This window comes from Sciurus vulgaris (assembly GCF_902686455.1).
Source record: "Sciurus vulgaris genome assembly, chromosome: 4".
NCBI lineage: Eukaryota > Metazoa > Chordata > Mammalia > Rodentia > Sciuridae > Sciurus > Sciurus vulgaris.
This window is the reverse complement of record NC_136464.1, coordinates 47,163,974-47,180,053: the sequence shown is the minus strand read 5'-3', so window position 1 is coordinate 47,180,053 and position 16,080 is coordinate 47,163,974. Positions and strand designations below refer to the sequence as shown.

General features: G+C 43.9%; 2 protein-coding genes across 3 annotated transcripts in view; one reads left to right on the top strand and one right to left on the bottom strand.

Annotated features, from left to right (window-relative positions):
• Window positions 1-16,080, bottom strand: part of LOC306658793 (pulmonary surfactant-associated protein A-like) — a 202,180-nt gene that overhangs the window by 109,156 nt on the left and 76,944 nt on the right. The window lies entirely within an intron of this gene.
• Window positions 2,990-8,729, top strand: DYDC2 (DPY30 domain containing 2). The gene is made up of 4 exons (XM_079136106.1): window positions 2,990-3,045; window positions 3,164-3,319; window positions 3,661-3,783; window positions 7,435-8,729. The coding sequence occupies exons 2-4, from the start codon at window positions 3,173-3,175 to the stop codon at window positions 7,621-7,623; spliced, it is 459 nt and encodes a 152-aa protein (XP_078992232.1). The 5' UTR covers window positions 2,990-3,045; window positions 3,164-3,172; the 3' UTR covers window positions 7,624-8,729.

The window sequence follows — 16,080 nt, the reverse complement described above, 5'->3', positions numbered from 1 at the left end:
CTCAAGTTTTAATTATTCATAAGAAAGTTAATAAATTCTGCATAATCTACAGTTTGCATTTAATTTATCCAATTTTCCCAACAGTATCTTTTACAGAATTTTTTTTTCTGGTCTCGACTTAACCGAGAATCATGAGTTCCATGTAGTTTTTATGGCAATTTAGTCCCCTTTGATCTCTATTGGTTCTCTATCTTTATTTTTTCCATGACCTTGACATTTTGAAGAGTACAGCACAGTTGTAGACTCTTTCTCAATTTGCTTTGCTTAATGTTTTTTTTTTCAGTTGGATTTGAGTTTACATTTGGACGGACTCCACAGAAATGCATCATGTTCCTTAGGAAGGGCATATCCCATCAGGAGGCATGTGATGTCACTTTGTTCCTTCACTGGTAACACTCAGTTTGATCACTTGGTTGAGGTTGCATTGGCCAGACTGCACCACTGTAAAATTTCTCTATGTCCCCTGGAATAAATTAATGCATCATTTGTGGGAAGAAACTTTGGGACATTGTAGTTACGCTGTTCCTTGTCAAATATTCCTTCACCTGACTGGGCACTTGGCACATGCCTATAATCCCAGCAACTCAGGAGTCTGAGGCAGGAGGAATACAGGTTTGAGGCCAGCCTCAGCAATTTAGTGAGACCCTCAGCAACATAGGGAGACCCTGTCTCAAAATAAAAAATTGAAAGGGATGGGAATGTAGCTCAATGGCAGAGTGTCCCTGGGTTCAATCCCCCAGCAGAAAAAAATTAAAAATAAAATAAACCAATATTCATTCACTCATCCATGATGTTTTAGCGCTCATGGATGATTCCAGCTTGATTCAGTTATACTATGATGGTTGTAAAACAGCAATTTTGAAAATTCCATTATTCTTCCCACATAGATTGATCAGCATTGTACTCTGAGAAGGAACTTCATGTTTTCCCTGTTCATCTACATTTGTTCTCGTATGGACTCACAGATACTTTTTTGTTCCGAGTCATAATTTGTGAATTTTATCAGAATAAAAATGCAGCCACTTGTGCTAAGTTCAAACAAACAAACAATAAATCCGGCTCTGAGGCTGTGAGGGACGGGTCTCGCTCACGTGTGCCTGATGATAGTAACTGTGGTGAACGGGAGCGAACCACAGCCTCACACAGATGCCCGCGTGGCCTGACAGAGAACACAGCAGGGACGTCTGCCCAGCAAAGGCCTGACCTGGGACTGAGGCCGCCCTTGCTGTGCAGTCTTCATGGCCAAGGGCTATTGTTTCAAACACCTGACATATTGCTCCTCATGGTGCCTTTGAAAACCTCCCCTGGGGCCAGGTGTGGTGCGCAGGCCTGTAATCCCAGAGACTTGGGAGGCTGACTCAGGAGGCTGGTAAGTTCAAGGCCAGGTTGGGCAATGCAGAGACCCCCATCTCAAAGTGAAAAGGAAAAGGGGATGCAGCTCAGTGGCAGAGCACCCGGGGTTCAGTTCCCCTTCCACCAACAGCAGCCGCCAGCTGCCCGGCTCTCGAATGTGGCTCCAGAGTCCCCACTTTTAGTTCTTCAGAATTCCCCTGCTCTGGGACACAGTGAATGGTCCAGCGCTTCGGGCTTTTCCTGAGCCAGGCTGGAGCCAGGCGTTTCTCCAGGAGCTCCGACTCCTCTTCCTGCTGAGGGATGGTTGAAAACTTCCCCGGGCTCAGGGCCTCCTCGCTGCCGAGCACTTGGTTCCAGGCCCTGCAGCCGCGAGAGCTGGGAAGCACTTGCTTCTCCTTTCTAGCTCCTTGTCTGTCTGTCTGTCTACCTATTTTTCCTTCCTTGAACTGAAATATGGAGGGAAAGGGTTACGGGGAGGAACAAACTGAAAAACACCTCCAGAGAACGTGAAGGCTGTCCCTGAGCCTCGGCTATTCCCTGAGTTCTTCTGGAGTTTAAATACATAAGTTTCAGGAATACAGAGTTGGTCAGGGAGCCAGGAGCCGGGCTGTCCCGGGGCACAATCTTCCACTGTGAGAGCTGACGTTTAGTAGATCCTAACAGGCGCCAGGCCCAGGGCCTCTCGGCGTTTGTTATCTCTACTAATCCTCTATGCATTACGAAGTGCATGCTTCAGTTATTTCTGTTCTGCAGATGAGGAAACCAAGGCTCAGAGATGGAGCAACTTTCTGATGGTCACACAGCTGAAAGCGGCAGCACCAGGACTGGAACTTGGTCCCTCTGAGCCCAGAGTCTGTGTTCCTCCTTCTCTGCTTCATGACCACCCCCTGTGGAACCTTCTGGCTTGAGCCACATTCCCTCCTGCTGGTAAATATGGGGGCATCGGCCAGCCTGAGGCGGTTTCTGCTTATGAAGCGAGAGTGGAACAGTGTTAGCAGTGGCTTCAGGGCCTGGCACCTCCCCTTCCGCTCCTCCCCAGGGCGATTCTGTGTCCTTTGTGAAGTAAAGCAGCCCGTCTTATCTAGGTCACAGACTGTGCTTCTGACCTCACAGTAGCTGCCCTTTCTGGGGGCTCAGAGCTCCTCCCAGGGACCTCCTGCCTGCTGGTTGTTCTCTCCCTACTCGGCAGGAAGCGTGTGTGTGAGCTAAGGGCCTCAGCCCCCTTCACCGCCAGGACATCAAGCTCCTCTCAAGCCTGGTAACCCCAGGACCTATTGTCCGACCTCCTCCAACTGGAGGTCTTAGGACGAAAGTCTGTTGAACATAAGGGTGGGCAAGTATACGTTTGTTGGTTCTTTTGAGAAGGGTGGGTCTGTGGATTGGATCTTAAGTGTCCCCAAAGGCCAGGTGCTGTAGTCTTGGTCTCCAGCCTGTGGTGCTATAGGGAGCTGGTGCACCCTACAGAGGTGGGTGGAAGCCCTTGAAAGGAGATTGGAGACCCTGACCACTTCCTCTTCCTCTTTGTTTCTGGCCACCGTAAGTAGAGCCGCTCTGCTCCACCACATGTTCCTGTCCTGATGGGGCCCAGCACCCATAGACTGAAACCCCTGAAACTACAGACTTATAAATTCCTCTTTTTATGTTGATTACCTCAGGTATTTTGTCACAGCAATGGAAAGCTGACGAACACAGGTGGGACCAAGCAACATCTTGTACTTATCCTAAAATAAATCTGAGCTGGTTAGAATGAATCTATTTTTATAATCTGATTACATGTATACAAGAGTGTGTCTGTTTTGATGTTTCCCAGGTCCCCAGGATGGAAACGGAATATCTGAAGAAATGCTTTGGAAATTCTCTGTCCAAGGCACTGGCAGAAGTGGCAAGTGTTCGACCCAGTGATCCAATAGAGTACCTGGCTCACTGGCTTTATCATTACAGGAAAATAGCTATAGCAGATGAAAAGGTGCGTGTGTGTGCAGGTGTGTCCAGGGAGGGGTCAGCTTCCCAGAGGGGCTGGGATCCAAGGCAGGGCCCTGGAGCTGGTTTCTTGGTTCATCCCCCTTCCCAGGATACTTAGGCCCTAGTTACCTTGACATGTGGAGAGTCTGCAGCTAGAGTGGAAATCCAACTCAGGGGTTGTGGAGTTGGTGGTTTGGAGCTGCCACTAAACTAGGCTAAAGCTAGTTACAGGAAGAAACCTCATAGGCTTAAAGGGCCTGGGTTCCAGGTCTAACCATAGAGAGGACGGGCCTGTTTATAAACCTCCTGGTGCCGGCCTGACTTGAACCTGTGACGTCACCCCAGAATAGGCAAGAACAGATCCAGCTGAAGAAGGAAGTTGATAATAGCCTCCAGGAAATGGAAATGGCACAAATGATGAAAGAAGAGGAACTTCAGATTCAACAGAAGTATGAAGAGTGTCACAAGGTAGGACCGAGGAGCTCAGCACTGGGCCCGTTCCCATCCCAGTGGTGGACACCGTGCTGAGCCCACTGAGGCTCCCGTGGCTGACTTTCCCTCCATCGTCACACATTTATGTAGGAACTAGTTCTTGTCAATGAGAAAAGGAAAGGTTAAGAGGCAAGTTCATGTTAGCTTCAGGAAGCACCACTGACGTTACTGGCTTACGATTCTAGATTTCTTAAAACAATCTATGCACCTGGAACAAATTTTTTTTCTTCACGAGATCCTTTGAGCACTTTTTCAAAAACTATTTGACATTTTTCAGAAACCAAAGATAGTTGTTATCAATGCACACTTAATGCATATGATAATATTAACTATTTGGTATTTTATTATTATATTTTCTTTATGTGTCAAGCCTCTGGTGCCTCCTCTTTGATGCTATAATGATGAATATAAATTCTTAGTTCAGAATAGTTGGAAGCAACTCTGCATTTATCACTCTGACAAGCGAATCTTTTATCTCCCACAATCTTTTCTACAATTTCCTAAAAAAATGTCTCCTGCCATTTTATGCTTTCAACAAATTACCTGACAGCTGAACAGAAAGTTCACTTAATGGGGATGTGGGCTCGGTATCTGAAGTCGTCTTTCACTCTCACAGCATCCTGTGCATCAAAGTCTTTAGTATGGTCCTGTACAAGTCACTAACGTTTGCTGGTTTCCAAAGCCGACTTTGAAAACATGAAAGTATTAAGCTTATTTTTGTTTATGATAATATGCTCAGCATCCTCATAAACAATGAATACACTTATTTTTAAGGCTGAACATGTGTAAATAAATTAAAAGGAGGATGGCTTTGTGCAGGTTATTGACGTGGTCTGGGGAGCTCTCCCTCGGACAGGCTCTTTTGGAGCAATTGCTGGGAGACGGGAGAGCTGAGGCTCAATTAAGCAGAAGTCAACCATCACCTGACTGACCACCCACCCACTTTCTAACACCACGTTTTGCTGCTAATAGAACTAAAACTCCATGATGGTAAACTCCCATGTCTCCACCCTAGTTTATGGCAGCTCTATTAAAGAAAACCTTGCTCACTCCGGTGTTTTGAATTGTCCCTTGTGTTGCACTCGGGGTGTTTTGCACCCACATCAATATTCCTCAGCAAGATTTTGAGAAGCAATGCATTTGCCCTTCTTGTGCCAAGTGTAAGGAATTGTAAGGGAAGATGGGAAATGAGAGACAAGGCCTGGGCTGGTGCAAGTTCTCAGTTTTAGGAAAGAGTTCACAAGCAAGTTGTGGTTTTAGAAATTGATCCACTTGTTAGAAGGAAATAAACAGAGAAAACTCAAGAGGGACCTAAAATAAGGCTGAGAGGACCTCCTGCCTGGCAAGGGAAAGCCACGTTGTTCAGGCCTGAGTTCATTTCCAGTAGAAGTTGAGAGGGTGAGATGAAAGGCACAGCGGTAGGAGTGCCCCAAGGAAGACAGGTGCCAGGCTCGGCTCCCAATCGGCTGAAAGTGGACCACGAACTACCCCGTGCTGTTGGCCACCTGCAAACTTCTCATCTCCAGTGCTGGGAATCTGGCTTCAAACAGGCCCCGGAGGGGTTGCATGAAATTTCAGCAGGCCTGCTGGTTTACCTGAGTGGCTTATATGCACAAACTCAAGCTTTGCCTGATTTTTTTCCCCTTAACCCTTTAAGAAGATCTATGCTTATGTCTTAGCAAGACTTTGTTATTTGTTGCTTGATTACCCCAGACTGTATTCTAGTCTAGTGGAAGAGTCAAAAGAAGAATAGCAGCAGAGTGCTAGGAGTGGTAGCGCTCATTTTCAATGATAGGAATCAAGAAGAGCTCTGTAGAGCGAGTAGCATGAGAGTCCAGGCAGCCAGCCAGGGAGGCTTGGCCTCCATTGGTTTCTCTTCACTAAGCAGAGAAGCTTTGAGAACATAAACCATAATTTTTTTCTAAGTCAGAAAGCAATTCCTAGTGTTTATAAAGATCTGGACCATATGCATTTTAGGAATACATTTTCATAAAAATCAACGCAGGTATTTTCTGCATAGACTCAACACTTTGAATGTAGAGGGTCTTAGAAGGATTTTAGAGATGATGTGGCCAAATGCTTCATCCAGAGTGCTCTGCAGTGTCCCTTAGGGGCCACTGTAGAATGAACCTCTGGACTTCTAGGCAGAGGTCGGGAGAGGTGGCCCAAGGGGCTTAGGTTCCAAGGACTCCTACCACAGCCAGAGACTACAATCGAAGGATATTAGACACTTGACATTGTTTCATAGGTCTCTGAGGGCACTGATCATTTTTTCAGTCTTTTCCCTCTCTGCTTCAGTTTGGACAATTTCTGTTGATCTGCCTTCAAGTTTGTTGACACTCTCTTTTGCAATGTTCAATATCCTATGTTAGAATTTCTCCGAATTTTTTTTTTTAATTTCAGATATTATACTTTTCAGTACTATGCCCTTTTTTTTTTTTTTTTTTTTTTTTTCCTTTATTTGTGGTACTGGCTAGGGATTGAACCCAGACCTCACACATGCAAGGCAAGTGCTCTACCACTGACCTATACCCCCATCCCTTTTTGAAATTTTATTTTAAGAGTCTCACTAAGTTGCTCAAGCTGGTCTCAAACTTGCAATCCTCTTGCCTCAGCCTCCTGAGTGGTTGGGATTATACAGATGTGTGCCACCACATGCAGCTTACTTCTGTTTTTTAAGTAATTTCCATTCTGTTTGCAGATATATTCTTTCTCACAATATGTCCATTTTTCCCCTTAAATTTTTGAAAATCTTTAATGGTTGTTTTAAGTCCTTGTCTACTAATTCTGTCATTTATGCCCTGGGGTCTCTTTATAATGAATACTTTTCCTCTAGATTATGGTTCATGTTTTCCTGCTTCCTCACATTGTCTTAGTCATGCTGAACTTTGTAGATGGTATTTTCTAGGGATCCTAGACAATGTTGTTTTTCCTTCCAAAGGTTTGAGTTTTATTCTGGAGGCAGTTAGATCACTAACAAGTCACTTGATCCTAGCAGATTTCATTGTGTGCTTTGCTCTGGCAGGTATATTTCAGTTTTGTTCTTAGCCTTAGGCATGAAAACAGGAGCATTATGTTCCTGCCATTCTTGAGAGTGTTTCCAGAGTGTGGTTCGTCTCTACTAATGTATTAGTCTGCTCTTTGTCACTGTGACCAAAATATCCACCTAACTTAATGGAGGAAAATTTTATTCTGGGCTCATGGTTTTAGAAATCTCAGTCCATAGTTGGCTCAGGCCATTGTTCTGGACCTGAGGTGAAGCAGAACATCATGCAGAAGGGTGTGATGGGGAAAGCTACTGGGCTTATGGCAGCTAGAAAGCAGAGTGAGAGGAGTCAGGGACAAAATGTAGAATCCCCAAGTCATGTCCCCAGTAACCCACCTCCTCCAGATATGCCCCACCTGACCACGGTCACCACCCAGTAAGTAGTCCATTCAAATGATCAATCTGTCAGATTCAGTTGCTGCACCGATGAGGTCACAGCCCTCATGATCCAACTGTATCTTAAAAGTGCACCTCTGAATCTTGCCACATCGGGGACCATACTTTAACATGAGCTTTTGGGGGACATTCCTAATTCAGACCATAACAACTAATACCTTTTTGCTTTGTTGTCTTCTATTTAGGAAGTGATTTCCCCAACTGTTTCCAAAAAGAAAGTCGTATTCATGCAGGAAGACCCAGAAATCTTTGAGGAGGAGGCCTTGGAGGAGGAACCCCTGCCAGATACTGACAGTATGAGTCCATCAGTGCCTCAGCAGAGTCCTCCTCCAGAGCTCGCTTATGATTCTGACCTGAACTTGGACTCCCCATAAGAAACAAATCACCAGGAGGCTTTTCCCCGAGATGTTACTGACTAAAATGCCTCCTGGCTCCAAATCTTCTTAAATTATCAGAATGGGAAGAATTTGAATGACTTTCCCCGCACACTGCAATCCAAGAAAATAACCCTGCAAGAAGAGGTTGGAGGGACTCTGAAAGGAGAGATCTGCAGGGCCTCTCCAGCCTGGACAGGCAGCTAGCCACGAAAACCCTCATCAGGTGGAAATCAATTCAGAATAAAGATTTAAAAGTAAGGAATGTAATTGTTGAGTCTTTTTCCTCTTGTTTTGTCACTTACTTGGAGGCTGCCCAGTGAAAGCACATCATCTCCTACACGTCTTAACGTTAGCTGCACTTTGCAGTCGGGTCTCCCAGAATATTTACAATGCCCTGGAGTCTACTTGTTATTGATAACAGGTATTTTCCTTCACTGTATGTACCAGTTTTTCCTCATGTTTTTGAATTTTTTATTGTGGTAAAACACATAACATAAAATTTACTATGGTGACTCTTCCTGAATGGACAGTTCAGTGGTATTAAGTACATTCATATTGTTAGGCAACCAGCACCACCAGTCAGCACTGGACTCTCTTCAGAATGCAAACCTAAGACCCCTTGCCCGTTAAATAAAAACACCCATCTCCCCAGCCCCCAGAAGCCACCATTCTACATTGTGTCTGTATGATTTTGACCATTCTAAATACTCTGAAACAGGCCAGAGACCCCCGCCCAGAAGACCCTTGCCATAATTCAGCTTCTCATCAGAAAGATTTTTACAAAGAGTATCAGCAGGCAAGATGTCTGCAGAGGTCATTGTGGCTTGAAGCTTCCTCTTTCCTATAAATGCCAGGTTTGCACACAAAAGGTATGATAGAGTCTGCAAGCTTGTTGTGCAAAAAGATGTTATCTGTTTTCTTGGTTAAAAACTTGTGAAACCTGTGTCTGGTCTAGGGGATGGAACAGAGAGCACTTGTCATGTGAACCTCGAAGCCCCCTGCACCCCCTGCACTGGGTATAAACTTCAAAGAATTTCCAAAATCTCTGTCCAGATAATGTTTTTGGCACGAGCCACAGTCAACCAGCTCACTGCAAGCAATAAACCTGCTTTCTGAAAATTCCCTGGGTGTCCAGCCTCTTCTGTCCTACTTTAGCTCTGAGTCACACAGTACTTGTCTTTTTGTGGCAGGCTTGGTTCATTTAGCATACTGTCCTCAGGGTTCATCCAAGTATCATGTATCAGAATTTCCTCCCTTTTTAAGGCTGAATGTAAGTGAATAGGATCGACCAGGGCCCTTTCAGACACCCCTCCCATCCCATGAAGACTCTCTGCTCCTAATAGTTTCTTATCCACTTACTTTTGGGTGTAGCAACAGAGAAAAGACTAAGGGTACTCTGTCCTACATCTTAACATGGAAGACTGAATGTATTAATTTTCTATTGCTAAAACAAATGACCACAAACTGGTAGTATAAAACAAACACCTATCTATCAGGGTTATATCAGTCAGAGGTCCAGGCATGATTCATTGGGTTTTCTGTTCACAGTCTCAGGGTGAAATCAAGATGTTGGCCATAGCATAACATCAGATAAGATGTTATCTGAGGCTCAAGATTCCCTTTCCAGCTCATTGGTTATTGGCAGAATTTAGTTCCTTTCAGTTGTAGGACTGAGGACCCCTCTTTCCTACTGGCTTGCAGTGGAAAGTCAATTTCAGCTTGTAGAGGCCATTCCCCACTATGTGACCCTATCCCCTACGTGCTGTTTGTAACTTCAAGGCCAGAAGGAAAATCTCTGCTTTGAATCTCTCTGGCCTCTTTAAGGACTCACCCACATGGATCTCTCTTTTAATGAACTTGACCATCTCCCAGCCATGGACATGATATCCCATCCTATTCACCAGTTCTCCACATGTTCAAGACCGGGGGCATTATGCACAGGCTGTATGCCAGGAGGTGAGAGGCTCAAGGGTCTTCTAACAACTATGCCTGCAGCACTGAACACACGACTCTTCAGAAAGAAAAGGGTCACGTCATAGAAGTAAAGCAAAGTAGCGCATGAGGAATTCAGAGGCATTCAGCTGCCAGAGTCAATGAAGATCCAGCAGTGGAGGAAGCCCCCAACCCAGCCAGGATGAGAGGAAACCCAGTGGTCTAGAACATGAATGGAGAAGAGGAATTGTCACTGGAGGGAAACTGGAAGTTATCCAAATGCCAGGCTGCTTGGCCAGGCAATGGGAAATGGAAATAAGGAGAGCAGAGAAAAGGGGGAAAAAGTTTCAGATGAGAAATGGAGGAATATTCTCACTGAGAAACATCCCCAACTTGTGGGCTTTTAGACTAAGTACTAGTGTCTCAAACTAAACACCCTAAATACTTCTTTTACCAAGTGCTCTAATTGAGGTATCACCTTTAAGATTCTTGATTTAGTAAAAGTTTAGAAATCACAATCCAATCTATTCATCTTGCTAAGTCAAAGAAAGCAAAGATCCCTTCTCTGGCATGTGATACCTGTCTTCTGCATGTTTCTGCTCTCTCAGAAGAAAGTCTGAATTCCTTGAACAGCATAAAAAGCCATTCATGATGGGGGTGGAATCCTGCCAATCTTTTCTTCTTCTTCTTTTTTTTTTTTTTAATTGTTCTTTTTAGTTGTACATGACAGTAGAATGTATTTTGACACCTGCCAACCTTTTAGATGCCATTGCCCACCTCATTCCCTGAGGGGCCCTCCAGTCAGCCACACAGAATAACCTGCAAATGCCCAAAGGCACCATACCATGTCTGTGCCCATGCCAATTCCTCTCCCACACTCTGGTCCCTGTTTCCACGTGCTGAGGTGCCACTTGCCTGGACATTTGCTAACAGACACGGCAGGCCTTCTGCACACCAGGTTCTCCTTTGGCCTGCCCTGACTCCCTTCCCCTGCCTTGACAAAGGGAAAGGCTGGAGAATGGTGGGGGCATTACAGCAGAGGGAGGATACCATAGGGTTGCTCTGGCTCCTCTGCCACCCTAAGGGACAGCCCCTGTTGCAGCATCTGCCCTCTGCTCTATTAGCCTCCTTCCAGCCTTACCTCTGCTCCCTTGGAATCCACATCATGAGACACAGACTCTTTCATGCTTACACCCTCAGTCTCTTTTCGCCTCTTCCCTCTGCTTCCTGTCATCACAGATGCCTGCTACTTTCCCCTTATTTTTACCTTTCCAACAGTCTCCCTTCCAGACAGCCAGAATTCTTCCAGCTTCCCTTAACTTATGCTCCCAAAGCGTTACTCCCCACCTCATTTTTACTGCTCCCATTGGAATAAATGCCATCTATCCAAAAAACTCTCTACCTCTGATGATTCTTAATGAAGTTGTATTTGCTTGCATTCCATTGATTTTGTGAATCCTGGATATATATTGCTGAGAGAGTTATGCATTTGTCCACAGACTTCTAAAACAATGGAGTTTGAAACAAAAACTGTGTCTATGAAAATAAAGGACTAATGTCAGGCTGGGTGTGGTGGCTTGCATCTGTAGTGCCAACTACACAGGAAGCTGAGACAGAAAGACCACTTGAGTCCAGAAGTTTGAAGTCAACTAAGCAACATAGAAAGATCCCATCTCAAAAGAAAAAAAAAGTATATTAGGGTGAAATGCAATAACTTGTGTTTTTCTCCAATTATTCCTTTCATTGCTTTTATTCCTTATTGTAGAGGAGCCTGTACTTACATTGAAGGTGTGTGTGTGTGTGTGTGTGTGTGTGTGTGTGTGTGTGTGTGCGCGCGTGTGTCTGTTTTAGGGAAAGACAGATTTCTTCAACCCTTGTCTAATGTCCCATTTCTCTACCTCAAGCGCTCAGATGTACAACTCCCCATAGCCTGGTTCAGGTATCTCAGTTCTATTCTCCATTAAATGTACCGGGTCTCTGGAGAAAGAAGATTCTTTCTAGGGTACAGAAGAACAAAAGATGACTCTGAGACATTGTGTAGTTATTATCAGAGATCAAGAATGCTCTTAGGGAAGAAGGATCAATCTGGTCCCTGGTGGCACTGTGGTAACACCAACTCTTAATGATAAACCTATATTTATAATTAATTGGAACTATTTAAGTCCATGCTGATGCTCAAAGAGAACCAACATTAATGGCCTAGAAAAGTACTTCCCAGGTTGTAATTTTCATGCAACTCTCCTGGGGAACTTGTTAACTGGCTGGAAAATCCTCATTCAGTGGATCTGGGGTAGAGTCAGAGACCCTGCATTTCAGTGACTATTCCAGGTGATGCTTAAGCTGCTAATCCAAAAAACACACTTTGAATACCAAAATACTAGAGCAGAATTTCTGGACCTTGGCACTACCAAAGCTTTAGACATTCTTTGTTGTGTTGGGATTTTATATTGTATATTGTAAGGTGCTCAGTAGCATTCACAATCTGCACACTGGGTGCCAGTAGCACACACACATACCTGGATGTTATGAGTTGAATATAAGGTATCCGCCAAAAGCTCACGTGTGAGACAATGATGCAGGAACGTTACGCTGAGATACACAAATACCATGGTGTTACCTCTGCCTGCAAAATTCAGTAGTTACATACCATACAGGTCTGCAATCTTGAAGCAATAAACTCTACTGAATGACCTGGGGATATAGGAAATTATGCCTTCTAGGTTTGTGTGCATGCACTCTAAGATGTTTGCACAATGACAAAATTGCCCAGAGATGCCTCATTCAGATCTTATCTCCTTTATCAAGCAGGGCATGACTTGTCTTTCCACTTAAAGCCTCCAGGAGACTGAATGTCACAGTGACTTACTCCCAGCTGGAGGTCAGACACTGAGTGTTTACATTCCTTGGTTTCTTATCTCCTTAAGTACTGTGGGTCACCTTCTATCATTCTTGTTAGCACCATGTATCGAGCACTTAAGTGTGCTGGACAGGACAGCTACATAATTTGTACAGCCCAAGGTAATATGAAAATGCAGAGTCCCTGTGTTTAAAAGGTATTAGGAATATCAGGATGATGCCAGACATGGTGCCAGCTGCCTATAATGCTAGCTCCTCAGGAGGCCACAGCAGGAGGAGATCACAAGTTGAAGGCCAGCCTGGGCAACTTAGTGAGATCCTGTTTCAAAAAAATAAAAATAAAAGGGGCTGGAGCTGTATGGCTGTGACAGAGCACCCCTGGGTTCAATCCCTACTACTGAAGGAAAAAAGATACCAGGATGTGACAACAGAGCTTCTCTGACAGCCAGTCTTACCCAGGGTCGGAAAGTTGTGAAGTAAAATGGCCAAGTTCCCATCACCCTCAGGGCAGTGCTGTGAGACCCCTTCTGATTGACACTTCCTCTCTAAAGGAAACTAAACACATTCACTCAGGGTACAGTTTTTCTTGCCTCTCTCTGTAAGGTGCCATGACATGTCTCAGCCCTGTCCAAGCTGGTGTTTCTCTATCAGGTTAATTGAAGGCAGACTCTCTTGTTTTCCCCACCTCCTCGTTCTTGTGGCAGCTCTCTTCACCTAACCCATCCACCTTTTAGGGCAGCTGTGATAAGCAGGGGAGGTGAGGGATTCAGTGCTGAGTGCACAGGAAATGTTCAATGACTACAGCAAGACACCCAGAATAGGGAGATATGATGCCATAAACAAGGCAAATGAGAGACCATGATGAGCATTTCTGACCCAGGCAAGGCATGTGCAAAGGCACGGGGGCAGGAGTGAGTACTCACTAGAGTGTAAGTACTGTGGATATGGAGGAATTGCCACAGAGACTAAGGATGCAAGGGAAGGGCTGGATCTTAGGGATGCTAGGGAGGAAGAAGCCACAGTGAAGCCACAGTATAGGAAGGCTCCCAGTTTTCATTTGTTTAGGATCCAATTAAAGGTCCAAGTAATTTTCCCCAAAATAATGCCTGCATTTGAAGAGACTTTAAAAGAGTAAGGGTCAAGGACGGAAGAATGTATCTTCCCCCAAAAGGGCACAAGTTCATCGCATATTCCAAAAGGAATATGTGGATCCCCCTTTTATTGCTCAAGTTTATTCCTCCACATGTGTTTAAGGAAAGAAACAGACATTGTTTAAAAGCACTGTCTTAGTTTCCCATAATAATATCTGATTTATGTGGAATGTGTACCATGAGCCTAACACTGGGCTAAATGCCTAGTTGCATTGTTTTAGTTACTCCTGACAACAGCCCATGAGCTGGGAACTTTTACAATCCTCATCTTATGGGTGAGGAAACAGCTAAGGTTTAGAGGGGCCAGTGGCTGAGCTGGGTCAAGGTCAGAGGGCCGGATGGTGGCACTCGGGTCTGTCAGGAGCCCATGCACTTGATTGCTGAGCTATGCTGAGTAACACATCCTACTAAAGGAAGTCTAATTTCCATGTTCACAGACATTTTGAGCCAAGTTGGTTACAGTCCTTTTCTTACCTTTTAGATGAAATGAAATTTTCACATAGCTTTCAAATGACTGTTGTTGTTCAGAAGCATTTGAGCTAATTCATGCATATTTTATTTGTCTTGATTTTCAGCCAAAATTAACTCACCCTCTAAGCATGTATAATCTCAAACTTCAAAAATTTTAAGGAGACTTCGAAAATTCATATTAGAGACACTGTTATAACAGTATAAATAATAAAGTTCATAAATCAAAGTTCTTCTCAGTGAGAGAATATTATCTTCTAGTGAAAACATCCTTTTGAATAATTAATGAGTGATAATCATTCTTATATTGTTATGGATATTATATTTTTTCAAAAGATTGAATTAATATCAATGGGGAGATAAATCCCCCTTCTCTACCTGTAGAAAGGGAATAAAAAAGAATGACTACTGGGAAACAAATATTAAAGCTGTGATATCACAACCAGATATTTTCAGAATATGAGAATGCAATGACTTTAATCAACTAAAAATGCAACTATCAGAAGATGCTTGTCAGCAAAGAAAAGCTAATGAGTGATTTCTCCAGGCAGGATTAAAATGTATGACTGAGATGAAGATAGCTAAACACCTGAGCCATCAGTTCCCCCAGGCTGGCTTGCCACTGAGTCACATTGCATGCCTAACATGAGTGAAGGAAAGGCCCTGTCTTCCTGCTTTGGGGTTTGAGCTCCATCTGTCAAGAAGAAACTTTCTCTGATGTCCATCAATGAAAAGCGAGTCCCAGTGTCACAGAGGGAGGCAAATCCCCAGAACTGTCCCCAGAAAGCAGTCCCTTGGGAGCCATGGTGAGAAATCAAACTGGCTCTAGATAGTATTTCTTGGGTCATGGTCAAAAGATACTGATTCTAAAAGAATTATTAGAAAACTTTTAAAATCCTAAGTTATGATCATCAAAAAGATAATTTCCAGGAACATAATGACAGGATCCAAAACTATCATTGTCTGATAAACTACCCCTTGTTTAGCCAAAGTGAAGTGGAATGGAACAATAAAAAATCTCAGAGTGCTGGGGATGTAGCTCATTGGTAGGGCACTTGCCTAACATGCACAAGGCCCTGGGTTCCATCCCCACCGATGAAAAAAAAAAAAAAAGATTGGGTACATTTTCCCAAGTGACAGATGTGCAGATGTCATCAGCACACAGATGTAACAAGAACAATTCTCTACACAGCTCTTTCAGGGGGGTTACCAAGTAGAAAGAAGTCCAGAAGGAATTTCCCCTCCCTCTCAAAAAGTACTGTTCAGAAAAAGCATTCCCAGTGCCATTTTTAAAATGTAAGTACTAAGAAAATAGTATCAGAAAGAGGATGTTCCACCAATAGGATTGACCAGAACAGAAGATGTTCAGAAATTTATATAGAAACATAATGCCCAAAGATTGAAATGGTCAGAACAAAACCTCTAATGAAGAAAATTCTAAATGATGATTCAGTCTATAGCTATCCCTCCCTGAACATGCCCCATCTCATCTAAAGTATGATTCATTGACTTAATGAGAAACAATAAAACTAAGCCAATCCTGAAATCAGAAGGAATTAAGCTAGTGTACAAGGGCAAGCCGTAGGGCACAGTTTCTTAAGATTACTCTTCAGGAGTAGCCACATCTACTGAAGAGATTCCAGAGGGTAATCAGTCACATTAGTACACATCACCAGGTCCCTCAAAATGAGGTATCAAAAGAATGATGCTGTGTGTAAGTCTTCCAAATAAAGAACAACTTTCTCGGTGAATGTCACCCAAAGTAACTGTGTGAGTGTGTGTGAGCGTGTGTGTGTGTGTTGCCATTTGGAGATCTTTTTTTTTAAATGTTCAAGTATAAGATTAGTCAGGAGCTGGGTGTGGTGGCACACTCCAAAATCCCAGCAGCTTAGGAGGCTGAGTCAGGAGGATCATCACAAGTTCAAAGCCAGACTCAGCAACTTGGCAAGGCCCTAAGCAACTTAGTAAGACCCTATAGCAAAATAAAAAATAAAAGGGGCTGAGGATGTACCTCAGAGTTAAGTGCCCCTGGATTCCATCCCTGGTA